Source organism: Natrix helvetica, assembly GCF_964273705.1.
Source record: "Natrix helvetica genome assembly, chromosome: 1".
In the NCBI taxonomy this organism is placed as follows: domain Eukaryota; kingdom Metazoa; phylum Chordata; class Lepidosauria; order Squamata; family Natricidae; genus Natrix; species Natrix helvetica.
The window spans coordinates 196,461,601-196,477,402 of NC_138548.1; the positions used below are offsets into that span (position 1 = coordinate 196,461,601).

The 15,802-nt window shown below is 43.5% G+C and overlaps 1 protein-coding gene across 2 annotated transcripts in view; it reads left to right on the forward strand.

Moving 5' to 3' along the window:
- Window positions 1-1,777: 1,777 nt before the first annotated feature.
- PNCK (pregnancy up-regulated nonubiquitous CaM kinase) overlaps window positions 1,778-15,802 on the forward strand; it is a 31,708-nt gene continuing 17,683 nt past the window's right edge. The window contains exons 1-5 of one of the 2 annotated variants that reach the window (XM_081953145.1): window positions 1,778-1,890; window positions 7,706-7,819; window positions 9,623-9,754; window positions 12,825-12,899; window positions 13,753-13,891. In XM_081953145.1, the coding sequence (XP_081809271.1) occupies window positions 7,743-7,819; window positions 9,623-9,754; window positions 12,825-12,899; window positions 13,753-13,891 (423 nt within the window). In that variant the 5' untranslated portion in view covers window positions 1,778-1,890; window positions 7,706-7,742. Of the gene's footprint in view, window positions 1,891-2,019; window positions 2,166-7,705; window positions 7,820-9,622; window positions 9,755-12,824; window positions 12,900-13,752; window positions 13,892-15,802 lie in introns of those variants that run through there. The other variant, XM_081953146.1, reaches the window with a different exon arrangement.

Genomic DNA, 15,802 nt, shown 5'->3' on the forward strand with positions numbered 1-15,802 from the left:
AAAATTCTTTATAAATGTAAAGAAGACCAAACTAATGATAGTAAGTACATTAGCCAGCCTTAGACCTGACCATGAAGATATTGAAGTGGTGGGTACCTTCTGCTTTTTACGATCAACCCTTAATACTAAAGAAAGCAGCAGTCAAGAAATATGATGCAGACTAGCACTTGATGGAGCAGCTTTGAAGGCCTTGGAAAAGATATTCAGATGCTGGGATGTATCTATATTTTCAAAGGTCAGAACTGGGCAGGCAATGGTGTTAAGGCACTAAGACGCCTCTGACACTTAATGGAAATGAAAGTTGGACTTTGAAAAAACTGGATAGAAAGAGTATTGACAGTTTTGAACCTTAGAGTTGAAGAAGAGTACTGAGAAAACTGTAGATAGCTAACAAAACAAACAAATGGATGATCGATGAAATCAACTTGAATTCTCACTCAAAGCACAAATAACCAGGGTCATTCTTCAGACACATTGTGCAAAGACCTAGCTCTCTGGAGAAGGGAGGAAAGAGAAGAAGGGGATGACCAGTCGCAAGGTGGATAGAGTTAAATTATAACAATAATGGGTGCACTATTAGAAGGCTAAAGGACTAGCTTGGGAACAGGAGAAAGTCTATCTTGATGCCACTTAATTATTCAAAAGTCTTAACAAGTGCTGATTTGCAGCCAGCCTAACACTTTATTTGGTCTCAGGAGACAATCAAGCCTGTTACCCTCTTTATCGCTAAAAACCAAAGTGAGCAGAAATGAGCAAGAAACTTGACTTTTCTGTCTTCCTGCTAAAGGTTCTCTTGCACTCTTCTAACATTGGAAATTTTCTTGGGGCCTAAATGACAATTGGACAGAGTGCAGTTTGATGACATCTTACAAGATCCTGTCTTGGAAATGGGAGAGTATGATTTTGGATGGCCTGTAACTTACTGAGGATGCTCACTCCCCTCTTTCTTTTTCAGGGTCTACATATATTGCCTTGACAGCATCAGACCCCAGGTCAATTGGAATTTCAAAAATCAGAGCTTTTGAAACATCATGCTCCAAGTAGTCTCTATTAAGACCAATAGAAAATGGAATATTAAAAAATCCCATGTTATTAAACCTCAGATTTAGTTCTTGAAAGCAGCAATTCTTGCATGTTGCTATTAGCAGACACTATTTTATATATTTCATTATATTTTTGAGGTTTCCTCAGTCTGGTGGCATCCAGTTTAGCTGTGGAATTATAGGGAACTGGAATCTGAAGGACACCAGGCTGCCCGAGAGTTGACCAGATAGATGTATTCATTTAAGTATAAATCACATCTCGATGGCTGCCCATCTCACAGAAGATGACAAGATAGGGGCTATCTCCCATGCCTTGCTAGAACCTTGTATAGTTGATCTGCAGTGTTATTCTCAATCACAGTATATTTCTTGGGGGAGAGAGAGAGAAAGCTTGAGCTAGCTGAAGGTAAGACCCAGGAAGGTTGGCTTCCCTTCTGATTTGTAAGCCAATCTCTTTATACCACCACACTACCTCATCCCGCATGATTCAGAGATACACTGCTTTTGCTCGTAGAGGTTTTACTTCAGGGGACGTGCCTAAATTGCTGTCCCTGCTGTCTTTCCCAGGCTGCAGATCCGAGAAGTCCAGCTGCGGGATGTCCACTGGTGGGGTCCCTCTTCGCTTGATTTCCAGTCGCTTCCTTAAGCCCATCTCCGCCTGTTATTGCCTTACAAGGCAGGGGTGAAGAGACGCCTAAGGAAGACGGAGTAGAAGGGTGGAGTAAGTCAGCAGGCGAGGCGTGGCGTGGCGAGGTGGGTCGGGCGGGCTGGCGGGAGAGGCAAAGAGCTGGCTAGAGGATGGGAAGGGGGACTGCCAGCAGCCAAGGGGCTCAGGACTTTGAAGCAGGTAAGTGAGAAGGACGAGGAGGGAGAGAGAACAAATGGGACTCGGGAGGCGAGGAAGGGTCGGTTTCCCACCCTCGCCCGCGCTTGCCCACGCACACACGCGCGTCTCGCTCGGTCCACTCGCCGCCCCACCCAGCCGCTCGCCTGCACCAGGCTGGGAAGCGCGCGGGATGCAGAGACGCCCAAGGAATGTAAACGAGTCCGGATTGCAGCGGATCCGGGCAGGGTGGCGGAGGAGGAAGATCGCCGGAGAGAGAGGGAGTGAAACCGGGAGAGGTAGAACACCTGGGCTGGGAGAACCCGGGAAATGAGGAAGCGGGGTGTCTTGCGGGTGATTCAAAGGGACGCGACGCAGCGAGGCACACAGCTCTTGTCTTCGCCTGAGGCTGGGTTGATTCCTGCGCTTCTTCGTGGCTTCCCATCCTAACTCAAGGGCAGCGGATGCTAAGGATGTGCTTGCAACCGCACACGCACGTCCGAAGTTGGGGTGGGCGGAAAGCAGGTAGATCCTTCGCGAGGGTGCGTAAACGAAAGCAATGCTGTAACCCTAGATACCCGCCTGGCCGGCAAGGCGGTTCATCCAGTTATTTTAACGCAAAATGCTTCGGGTTGCCCCGGCTGTAAAGTTGAGTTTAGACCTGCGCTCTGGATACCGCTGCTGAGCCGTTGTTTCGGCAGGAAAACAACGGGGGCCTCTTGGAATGGTGGGTTGTTTCCCCCCGGGTTGTTTATCGGGGTGGAAAGCTCTGGGCTTGGTTGCGCTGGACTTCCAAACAGGTGGCCGTACCATTGGCTGAAAGAGGGGTGGGTGGGTGGTGCGAATCTGAAATACTTCATTTTAAGTTGTGTCCCTGGAAACCTACATGTTGCGGTTCTAAAGTGGAGGCCCTAGCAAGCTTTGTCTCTGTTTCATCAGTCAGGTTCACTCAACTAACTCTGTATATCCATTTTCTTGACTCCTTCTGTCCCTGCCTATCCTTCTTCCATTCTTCTTGTAACATGGTGTATGCTCCATAGCATTCGCCAAATTATCTCCATAACATTCCCTTTTTTGTGAATGCCCCATTACCTTAAATATATCCCTCTTTCCCCAACTCTCCTCCCTCCCTTTTCATCTGTCACTAAATTTCCCTTCTGCACCTCTGTTCTTTTCATCCTGTCTCATTCCTCATCAGTTCCCTTTTCATGCCGGTATTTGTACACAAATGGCAACAGGTTGTCAACCATTGATGCAGGCTCAGACCTTATTGTCACAAAGCGTGTGCATGCCTGAGCAAACACACACATGCTTTATTTATCTTGCATGAAAACCTTTGTTGTTCCATTGGAGATTCGAGAAGGCACATAGCACCGTTTACAAGGACTGATGGGTAACTACCCTTACTGCACATATTAATATTTTTTCAACATATTGTAAAACCCATGTATTGTCAACAGCAACAAAAGAAAATGCCTGCATGTTTATGTGTGTTTTTGCATTCATCAGACACTACTGTAGCTTTTGTAATTTTCACCGACTTCTTCCCATTCTCTAAAGACATCATGTTTTTGACATCGTGTACCATACCCCTGGAATATGAAGCATAGTGGTAGCGCATTGTACACTTTATATGGATTCAGACAGTTTCACCTCAGGCCAAAGGAATAAATATCACACATGGTACATAAACAATCTTCCTTCCTCCCTCCCTCCCTTCTAGGCTAACTGAACTCTATCAAGGCACACCGATATGTGCGCGCACACACATACACACACACACGTGTGTAGTGTGTGTGTGCCTGCCGTTAAACATAGAAATTCTCCAGGACTAATAAGCAGTTCCAAATAACTATATATATCACTAGAAACGGAGTACAGAAATTTATAATTACGTAAAGAATATGAGAGTATAAGAAAGGATTCCTCAACCTTGGGTCTTCCAAATGAGTTTGGACTATGAGTCCTAAAATTCTCTACCCAGCAAATCTGGAAGGAAGAATCCCAGTTGGGGAAGGCTGGATAGCAATCAGACTTGAAGGAGGAAGACCTGCCATTTGCATGGCTAACCAGGCCGTCTGGTTAGCAGTGAGCAACTATTTTTTTGTAAAAAAAAAAACCCACAACCCTCTAAAGCAGTGGTTCTCAACCTGTGGGTCGGGACCCCTTTGGGGGTCGAACGACCCTTTCACAGGGGTTGCCTAAGACCATCGGAAAACACCTATTTTCAGTGGTCTTAGGAACCGAGACACCAATTTTATGGTTGGGGGTCACCACAACATGAGGAACTGTATTAAAGGGTCGCAGCATTTGGAAGGTTGAGAACCACTGCTGTAAAGGTTACTCCTCAACTTACAACCACGGTTGAGCCCAAAATCTCTGTTGCTAAGCGAGACAGCTGTTAAGTGAATTTTGCCCCATTTTACAACCTTCTTTGCCCCAGCTGTTAAATGAATCACTGCAGTTGTGAAATTAGAAACACTGTTGTTAAGTGAGCCTGGTTTCCTCATTGACTTTGCTGGTCAGAAGGTTGCAAAAGGAGATCACATGAGCCCAGGACACTGCAAAGCTCATAAATACGACCAGTTTATGAATTTTGATCACATGACCCTGAGGATGCTGCAACAGTTGTGAGTGTGAAAAATGGTCATAAATCATTTTCCCCCAGTGCCATTGCAACTTTGGTCACTAAATGAAGTGTTGTAAGTGGAGGACAACCTGTGGTAAGTTTCCTCTGTAGTGAGCTATTCATCAGATTTATTGTCCCAAAGGCCAGTAGTCCTCCATGTCTATTTGGCATCCAGTGGGCAAATGGAAAATTCTTCTCTCAAAGAAATGGATGTGGTTTTTGTGATCTGACTACCAGTTTCTGCATTAAATATTCTTTTTTTTTTAATGCATGGCTCAACTTTCACAACACATATTAATTGCCTGTCATCCATGCACACCCTGGCTATCTGAGGCACCAGTGGTGCAGCTTTCTAGTTGACAAATGCACACATCCCATCTGCCAACTCCCAACTGAAACTATTCTGCTCTGGATTTTTTAAAAAAATGCATCCAGTTAGTGAGAGTGTTAGTTCCTTTAGGTATTATATTCTTGCAGATTCAAAAGTAGTAGTAGTAGTGAAGGCTTATTAAAGAGAGAAACACTCTGCTTTATTAAGGTTGGAGCAACGGGGAGGGACTTCTGTGGCATAAGAACTCTGGGCTGGAAAAAAGGCAGGTGGCATGACATTTTCTAGCCTCTGCCAGCTCAAGATCAGGACTGCAGGAGGCCCAAGGTATCCTTTCTAAGGGCACAAAGCACACCTTGTCTTCACTTCACTCTTACAGTCCTTTGGGGAAATTGAAAAGGGTGAACCAAGTCTCTTGACTCAAGGACCCAAATAATTGAAGAACAAACAAGATGGGAGGGAGATAAATATATCCACTGACCAGGCCACTCTTTCCTTTCTTGACTTAATTGATCCCCTGCCCATCAAAGTTTATTTACTCTGAAAGAGAGAAACCTATAGATGGGGGCTTATGAGACAGGAGGGAGGCTTACTTCTATTTTGACCCTGTGTTTTTTTAACTTTCTTCCTGAAACTTCTTGAAAGAAGAGAAGAAAAATGGCATAGTGAGAATTTTTCTCTTCTTGTCTGCTCTTCTTTTCCCATATTGGTTTTCTTCAACCTGGTGCCCTCTAAGGCATAAGGGATTCTGTAATTTGGCACATGTAGAAGGATTCATTTGGGGGGAATTTGTTCTATTTTCTTTACATTGTCTGTTTCAGGCAATGATTCAAGGCATAAAAGAAGTATATTGTCTCCCTTTTTTTCCTTCCTGAGGTTATCATGGTTTATAATAAAGCTGGCCTAAGTAGCCGCAAAAAGGGCTTGCCACTATTTCTTTCTCTGTCTCTCACAGTTGAATGCATTCATAGAAAGGCACACATAGAGTTTCTAAAAGCAAAAAATTGATGTGGAAATAGAATAGGAAAGTGTGAAATACTGCTTGTTCTTATCACTTGAAAAAGATATGTTCTTCATTTGAAATGACAGCCTAAGCACACTTCTTAATAAATCTGTCCAGATCAATTTTTCTTCTGTTCAGTTGAGTGGACATCTCTCTGTTGCAGTGGGAAATACGTCCAAGAGAATTTTTCAAGATTTTAACCAGATTCTGTCTAATTCTGAAAACAAATACAAATGATCAGACCATCTTGTCTAATAGTGAATTACAGCTAGTCTTTGACTTACAATCTTTTTATGGCACTGAAAAAAGAGACTTATGACCGGTTTTTACACCTACAACTGTTGTAGCATCATGTGAACAAAATACAGATGCTTGGCAACTGTCTTGGATTTATGACAGTTGCGTTGTCTTTGATCACCATTTGCAACCTTCCCAGCTAGCTTTGGATAGCCAAAGTCAATGTGGGAAGCCAAATTCCAAAACGACCGCATGATCTACTTAACTGCAGTGGCTCGTTTAAACAACAGTGGCAGAAAAGTTTGTAAAATGGGCCACAACTCACTTAACTGCCTTTTTTAGCAATGGAAATTTTGGGCTCAATTGTGATCTTAAGTTGAGGATTACCTCACTTCTTTTTGTTGGTCTATAACCAAATAAAAGTTGATTGATTGAACTACTACTTTCCTAGCATCTCTGATGTGTAAATAGTAAACTGGTTATTTTTACATCTTATTAGTAAATTATACTAAAGAAACAGAATAATGTTCAGTGATAATATCTTCAGAAATAATATAGCCAATAAGCTTTTACACTATATAATTTTCTTTTTATAACTTCTGATTATCATTTGTTGCTGTTAATGAATCTGGCATTATTTCCTCATTTTTTGGTATTTCTTCCTAAATATTAGGAAGCAAAGTCAAAGATGCTAGATTTTCATAACCATTTTTTTTACTCTCTAGAACAGCTTTACTTAAGAGTTTATGTTAGCTTTTACTTGACAAAACAGCCTCCAGTGTGGTTTTGTTCTCATGCTTTGAACTACAAGTGGACGTGCTGAAGTTGGCAATGAAAATCTCTCATGCCATTGTGACAAATTTCCACTTCCTGTTGCCTGTAGGTGTTATTGACACTTGAGTAAAAAAACCCAAAAGTTGCCAAGTGGTCCAAATGTGGTGTTTATTTTTTTTTTAATTTTAATTATTGTTTATTCCACTAGACTCGTGGCAGTTTACAGATCAAAATGATCTAGGATTTTCTGATTTCAAATTCTTCTGGGTCAATGTTTTCTACAGTCCCAATTATGTGGTCACGGGGAGCATCTTCTTAATTGTCAGGATGTGAACAGAACTCTACCTTTGCTCGGTTCAAATGTTCCTTTATAATTAAGCCTTAAACCCTTTGGACAGAACACCCCATAGGGCAACTGTAGCTTCTTCTTGCAGTCCGCTGGTCTCCGGTTGTGATAAATTGCAGTTTTCAGACATCGGGACAAGTTCTTGGAAAGCCTTGCAGGCAATGTGGTTGTAGATCTAGAGCTGCCCTGAAATGGGGAGACCTCCTCACTCAGGTATTATTAAGCACAGCAGAACATGGGATCTTCAGGAAACCGCCTTTCCTTTTATTTCAAGAATATTTGGAACTGAGAATGAACTTCTTAGAGATGTGTAGCTCCAAACGTGTTTGCGTGTTGCCTTGTAAATCTCCATCTCAGAGTCAAAATTTCTTCTTCAGTACCTTACAGTAGAGAGGAGTGGCCAGGAGTTTTCTGGCCCAAGGAGTCATGGGAAAAGGCTGACCCCTTCCAAGATGTTTCCATTACAAATTTCCATCTCTGTATGTAACATTTTTCTCCTCTTCTCTGCTTCCCTATCCCCAGCTCTTTCTGGCCAGCCTGCTTTGAGCTGTTGTTCATAATGCCTCTTGGGAAAGGCTGGAAGAAAACAGTGGAAGACATTGCCAGTGTCTACGACATCAAGGAGAAGCTGGGCGCGTGAGTAAAAAGGAAGGGCTGGCTCAAGATCTGCATGGACGCTCTCCTGCTCTGGGAATCCTGCCCTTGGCTTCATCTCACCCTCCATTTCTCGACACATTTACTTTCCATGCTCTGCGTTTAGCCCTTCTCTACTTTTACACTTCTTTCCCCCAACTTGGGAAGATGAATTCTTGGGGCTCTCATAGGCCACGTTGTCCGGGGGATTCAGAGACTTGGGGTGCAAAATTGTAGGAGGCGGTTATAGCTTCAGTCATTTTGCTTTCCCTCCACTGCTTCCATTTCTCTCTTTTTTTCCTTTCTCAGTTGCACATTTAGCATGCAGCTAAACCACGCTTCCCTCCTTGTCTTCGGTACCCCTCCAGTATTAAGCACTGGATTGATGTTAAAGATGGTGTGATTTTAAATATATGCCTAAAGAAGCATCCCCCTCCTCCCCCGCAGTGTAGCAGATAATCTCATATCTCAACGTTGCAGTGTGTTTGCAGGACTGAGATCTGCCTTCTACTCTCCCGTTCTCCATCCCTAGCATGATGCTGACTGCTTTCCTTGCCCTGAGGTCCTCATCCTGCCCCGCCAGCCCAGATGGGTCTCTCTCTCTGCGGCTGGATGTGGTCCCTCCTCCTGGAAGCCTCTTCTGCAGACTCCAGGAATGCTGCAGCCCGATCTGCTTCATTTGCATACTGCGATCCCATTGGCTTTGATGCCCTCGAACATATCTGACGTGCATTGGACAATAATAGACCAAGAGCCGGAGAGAATTTGCGGAGGGTGGTGGGAGAGAAGACAGGTTAACCCTTTCTTAACCAAATGCGCCAAGCCTTCTAGATTGGATGAAGGGCAGTTGGGCAGAGAATCCAAATCCCTTTCCAGTGGGACATCAAATACGGGCTTCTTCTTTGTTTGCTCAGGTTTCCTAGGGAATGCCTCCCTGTTGTTTTCTCTGCAGCACGAGGAGAGCAAGTTCGCACAGGAGAATGAGTCAGCCATCCCTGAAAAATATGCACGTTGCCAATTTGCATACTCAATACGGGAGATGCTTCAGCCAATTTATTCCAAAATCATAAAGCACCAACCAAGGGATCAGACATACCTGAATTAGCTTCAGTTTGGTGTGTGGTAGAGCAAAGATTGGGTTGGGGGAGTTGAAGACCCTTGGGAGAGCCTGTGTAGTAAGTCTCAAAAAATTCAACCACCTTTGTATTTCGGTCACTCTTGTTTACTTCGAATGATTTCCCTCCTGCGAAGCCAAAAACAAAACATAATCTTCCCCAAAACAAAACAACCTGTCCCCCCCCCACCCCTTTGAACTACTCGTTCTGCCCCTCTCTCCCATTTTTAAAAATAAGGCAAAGTTCTATTGACTGATTCCATATTTTGAAGTGGAACACACAATTGCTTCTTTGTCCCAGAGCAGTTTGAAGCAAACTGAACGTTTTTTTTTTCATGTAGCATCTCCAAACTCAGTCTGCGGGGAGTTAAAAGAATTACATTGGCGGCATGGCAACGCTTTTTCCCTTACAACCTTAATTCTGCTTTTGCTTAACATCCATTCCAGGAAAAGGTTCCAAGGAATTTAAGGAGAAAAAAAATAAACAAAACCAAACCAAACCCAGCTTTCCTAGAAATCACACTTAATTTAGTTGGGCATAAAGTACATAAACAGACTTATGTGTATACTGCTGAATTGCTATTGCAACTGTATTGGATTTTTGTAAAGAACTTTAGCAACTGCTTATGCAGCTGTGAACACTTACAATTACATGCCTCTATTCCGCCTTCCTTTAATTCTTATTCTTACAGAGGGGCCTTTTCAGAAGTGGTCTTGGCCCAGGAACATGGATCTCAGCGCCTTGTAGCCCTCAAATGTATTCCTAAAAAAGCACTGCGAGGTAAAGAAGCAGCTGTGGAGAACGAAATTGCTGTGCTCAAAAAGTAAGTCAGTTTGCATTTCTGAACTTTTGTTCCAGAATGTAAAATGAATTTACTGGTTCAGTGCTCAGGATCCATTTTTGTATTGGAACTTCATTTTGTTCAGAGACATCAATTATAATAATAATAATAACTCAAATGCAAGTATAGACAATATTTCACTGATCTTGTAGAAAGCCCAGTTTCCAGACATGGAAAAGAGATAACATTGTCTGTCCTTTTAGCTGTATGGCAAAGGGAAAATCAGAGAGGCAACTTGACTTGTAATCATTTTTTGCATAGGCCAACCTATCACAGTTCTGGACTCGGAAAGCAATGCCTTTTCTCTTTGGGTAAGGGAATGCAGTTTCCCTATGGTTTTGATTGCCTTCACTTGAATGCACTTTTCCATTCTTTTAACTTTTGGGAATGTCTGGGCTGAAATAAGAAGCACACCACATTCAGCAGGGATTTCAGTGAATTTTGCAGGGATAATTTTATTTATTCCATATTTTAGCCTTGAGCCAAGAACCTCAGAGTGATGTACTTTTCCTAAGAAATTATCTAGCAAGGTTAAAGTTAGCGATAGTAATTGTCTCAAGATTACTTATCACGTTTCCCCATTTGCCCTTGACCGTAGAATAAACATGTCCTAGCAGTTGTGAGATTTTTTTTTGTCATGATCTCATGACCTTGCCTTCACCTCATTGCCAATCCACATCTGAGTGACTTTAAGTCATCCTTAACAAGGTCTTCTTCCTTAGACAGTTTTCATTTAGCGACACCTAATGGATAGGATGGCACACCCCTAGTGGCAAGTTTAGGCTGATGGGGGTATGACCCCTCCCATCTGGTCCTTCTCTGTATTCTGGAAGCCATTCTGTCCATTTGAGGACAGTAGTAGGAGAATATGGGTCTTTTAAACCAGCTTCTTCTCCTGTACCCATCAAGTCTCCAAACTGATCCCCAGCTAAAAGACCTGTGTTTAAAAAAATAGATCAGCCCAACTAACAGCTAACAGGTACTGGAATTGGGACAGGGGGATATACTAGAAAAAGATTCCTGGTGCACCATGCGGTCCCCCCTCCTTGTTAGCAGTACGATTACTTTTAAACCTGGGTTTACTGCTCTTTCAGGGAAGCATTAAAACTAGGTCTAAACATCACCTGAAAATAGCTAATAAGTACTGGGGAAACTCTCTTATCACCCAAGTCAGTGATGGCGAACCTATGGAACGTGGCACGCGGAGCCATTTGTCAGGGCACGCGAGGCGCTGCCCTGTCAGCTGGCCAGCTGAGTTCACCCTTTTTTAAAGCCATTTTTCGCCCTCCCCAGGCTCCAGAGGCTTTATAGGAGCCTGGGGAGGGCGAAAAGAGCCCCCCCGCCCCCCAGAAGCCCTCCGGAGGCTTCATGAGCTTCCCTGAAGCCTCCAGAGTGCAAAAAACACTTTAAAAAAGGGTGAATTCAACTGGCCAGCGCGCGCAAAAAACCGGCCCTATGGGCAAACCGGAAGTTTGGGAACGGACTTCCTGTTTGCTCCGAGGGTCGTATTGACTGCTCCGGAGGCTTCAGGGAAGCCTCTTGACAGTCCCTGAAGCCTTCGGAGCGCTTAAAACAGCCCTTCGAGCAAACCAGAAGTCACTTCCAGTTTGCTCGGAGGGTCGTTTTGACAGCTTTGGAGGCTTCAGGGAAGCTTCCTGAAGGTCCCTGAAGCCTCCAGAGGGCTTCCAGGGGGGCGGGGGCGGCTGTTTTTGCCCTCCCCATGCTCCTATAAAGCCTCTGGAGCCTGGGGTGGGTGAAAAAAGCATGCAAAAATGTGGGGGGTCGCACCTGTAGTGCGCGCATGCGCACTGGGGGGGTCACACATTGCATTATGGGTGCAGCACGCCTTCACACGACCCCCCTGCGCTCCCCCCACTTATGGCACGCAAGCCAAAAAAGATTTGCCATCGCTGACCCAAGCCATCCACACCCGTCTATTGTATCATTCAGCTACCCTGTTTCAGACCTCCCCGGATAATAAGCCCAATCAGGCTTTTGAGTGCATGTGCTAAAATAAGTCCTCCCCCGAAAATAAGACCTCCCCCAAAATATGGCAACACGCTCGCCGCCTCCTATACCTCAAAAATAATAAGACCTCCCTGAAAATAAGACCAAACACTTATTTCAGGGGTCAAAAGAAAATAAGACCCTGTCTTATTTTGGGGGAAAGACAGTATCCCCAATTCCCATGAGCTCTTTTTTGGGGGGGCTGTGGAAGAGCTGTGTGGTGATTTCCACACCACAACTGGGAATTAATTAGCTTAATTGAGGAGAACTGGCCTTTTTACCCTCTAAATTTCTAGTCCTACCATAGCATCAGAATCTGCTCTCCCCTTTTTCTGCCACCTCTCACAGCTGTACAGCTGGCAGATATATAATGCACCTCTCAGAACTTCCTCCTGTGCCCCATCCCAGTTAAAGAGTGTAACTGGTGGATTCTCACCAGCTGTTAATGTTTGAAGAAGTAGAGGGAAGCCAAACTACAGAAATCTACTATCCTCCTTAACTTGCTCTCTATATAAGCACTAGTAAATAAGCACCATTTTCTGGCTAGTGGTTGGCAATGGGAGCAGCAGGTTTTATGCCAGGATACTTTTTTGCTTAAGGATTGGTGGAGAGCAATCTTAACTGTAGAGAAGAGTCCCTAGTGAGATTCCTATCTGAGTAGGGCTTTACTCAACTCTAATCAAACTTTCAGCCTTAGGAGTATCTACATGGCTTTCATTATGCTTCCTACACATGTAGGAGTTGACCAGGCTGAGCCTGAGTCAAACACATTTCAGTCATGAGTCCCTTCACGCCCACAGGAGATCTAAGCCAGCCCACCTTGAATTCCTTTCTTTTCTTAACTCCCACTAGTTTTCCTTGACCATTAATAGTTCAGATTCTTGTAGAGAACTTGAGCTTACAATAAATCTTTATACACATTTGGATTGCCTGGATCTCTTGATTTCCCTGGTGCTTGACAACACCTACCTTTCTGAAAAGGTGAGGGTAGATTCTTGGGATGTTGGCTGCCCTTCACTCTCCCATCTCCTAATTTTTGTCGTAGGATTCAACATGAGAACATTGTTGCTCTGGAAGATATTTATGAAAGTCCCACCCATTTGTACCTGGCCATGCAGCTGTGAGTAGAAGTCCCTGCCTTATGAATGTGTTTCTACTTGTGAGGTCTGGGGTGGGCAATTTGTCCTCTGAGATAAATGTCTACTTTTGGAGGGATATAAAATGGCATTACAGTTCTTTTGTAGATCACAACATTGCATGTAGTTATTTCAAAGAAAAAGGTCCTTGCATCCAATGAGGTTACAACTAAAATTATTTTTTTCTAATTGGTGCAATCCTGATTGTAATTTGAGGAACTGCATCTTGGGAATGGCTGGTCATAATAATCAGATAAGATAGGGAAGGCAGGTCTGCAGAGAATCAAGAGCAAATGATATTTGAGATACTTAGTTTTATTCCACGTCCATGTAAGAATGAATTTGGAGGAAGAGAACTAGAGAAAGATAGCACCTTGAACCTTCTAAATGAAGGATCCCAGTTTGTAGGACCAGTTTACCTTTTTCTGGTATGAACAGAAGCTCTGGAGCTCACCATACCAAATACTGTATATGTATGTATATATGAGTATATAGTTGTGCCTTTGAATCGTGTTCCCAGTGACTGTCTGGACAATTTTCCAGGCAAGATTTCAGAAGCGGTTTGCCCTTCTTCTTCCATGGCCCAAGGTCATCCCACTGCCTTTGTGCCTAATATGGGATTGAGTTTCTGATCTTCAGGTTTCTAGTGTGATGTCTTAACCACTACACCAAACTGACTCAAAGGCATAAAATAAACAAATCAGCACTACTCATATAAGCTGCACGTTAGGTTCCCTAGCCTCCCTTTTCAGTTGGGAAAGAAAATTATTCCTGATAGTTGGATCCTTCCTCCTGCTGAAAGAGTGTGAATGTAAATCAGCTGTCTCCGGGGTGCAGGGTGACAGGTGGAGAGCTCTTTGACCGCATCATTGAACGAGGCTATTACACAGAAAAGGATGCCAGCCAGCTCGTCCGTCAGGTGCTAGAGGCTGTGAATTACCTACATGATCTGGGAATCGTTCATCGGGATCTTAAAGTGAGTATGTTGGGATGCTTTGGGGGTGTCCAACAGGTCCCAACTTTATACAAGACAGAGGAACACACACACCCCAAAAAAAACTAGGAACCATGTTTTGCTGATAGACATTTATATTTAGCCTTTGGGGTTGTCCACCCAGATATAAACTGAGCAACGTGGTGTATGCAGTACAATGCAGCAAAACATGTGCAGATCTGTACATTGGGGAAACAAAACAATCACTTCATAAACACATAGCGCAACATAGCAGAACAAACACATCAGGATTAGATTCAGCCGTCCATCTGCATTTAAAAGACACAGGCCACTCTTTTGGACAGAGAGGACTGCTGGTTGGAAAGAGGAGCCAAAGAGGCCATCTATGTCAAAATTGAGCAGCCTTCTCTCAACAGAGGGGGTGGGGGGGAGAATATGATATCATCTATCTCCAATCTACAATACAGTCATTTCAACAGTTCCAAGAAGGCTCCACACCCATTTGAACCACTCAGGTGCTCCCGAGGACACAGATAAGCCTGCAGGTGACCTTAACGACTTGCTGAAAGAATGCAAATGACCAGCTGTCTGCAAGGAGTAAAAATCTTTCCATTCCCCACCACCCAGTCAGAGCTGAAGAAGCTTCTTGGATAAGAAGAAAAAACCAGAAAGTCCAGTTGCCTCTTTAAAAAAGCACCTGTGGGATGTAGCCTGGTTATAGAGTTGACAGATTTTTCTGGATTTCCAAAATAAATTGAACTGCAAACTACCTGAGGGGGTCTGGGTTGACACAAAAACTAAGCTGCCATTACCACCAAAAACAAGGTTTAAAAAAACCCTACTTTTTGGATTTTTTCCCAACCTTTTGTTGTAAGAGTTACATCACTGGGGGGAAGTGGGAGGAGGCTTAAGAATGGTGCAGTCAGCCTAATTCCAGGCCTTACCCATTCCATAGGGATGTTTTGGGGGGAATTTGTTCTGAATTTTGTTCTTTCCCATTCACAGTTGGATTTGGCCCAATTTTGAACTCCGTCTGTCATTGATTTTTTCCCACCATGCAAAATTTAATCCCATTTTCCTAGTTTCCAGAGAGTTTTTCTGCTTAGATTCCTGAATTGTGGATAAGTCGTAGAACGTACAGCACATTAAGAATTAAAATTAGCCAGGGTTATGTTGTGTGTTAAACTGGCCCAGTGTGTTGTACAGAAGCAGCATTGCTTTTAGGATGTCAACGAGAACACAGATTTTGTATTATAGCCAAGGTACTTAGCTATGTTTGTAAAGTAGCCAAAGTACTTGACCATGAGTGCTGAAGGGAAGAGGTTATTCTAAAATGTGATCTACAAATTTCTGAATGTGTTACTTCAATGTGTAACCTATCTATAAAATCAGCTCCTGTATTTTGTCTCTTTGCCACACGTTGATGAGACTGCAAGGAGGAAGCAGCTGAATTTTGTATACCTAATTTTTGTCTAGGAAAAAAAAAGACAGGTTTATCTTAACCAGACTTCGTGCCAGCTCTTTGCAATGAGTCAGCAAACGTGAAGCTTTGCTGTGATGGATACCTTTAGCCCAAAGCTGGCAATTGGGAGGATCAGGATTGGGATAATTAGTCCCTCTGGAATTCTCACAAATCTCAGCTTTTAATGTTGCAATTCGGCAAGTACTCGGGTCCTGAAAGGGAATTAGGGGCAGGAATGGTTAATTCTCCTGGTGAATTCTCTCTTCAAGTGTAATCCTATTTGTATTATGGCCAAAATTCAGAATGTGAAATTCACTGTAATGTGTTATTGCAGTTACCCTGTCTTCTGTTACAATCTATGAGTCAGAATTTAGTCAGCAGAACTAAAAGAAACACAAAGCTGTCCCCTGCAAGAAATGGTGGTCCCCAGAGAAAGAAACCAGATTCAGGGTCAATTTTATTTTTTTGTG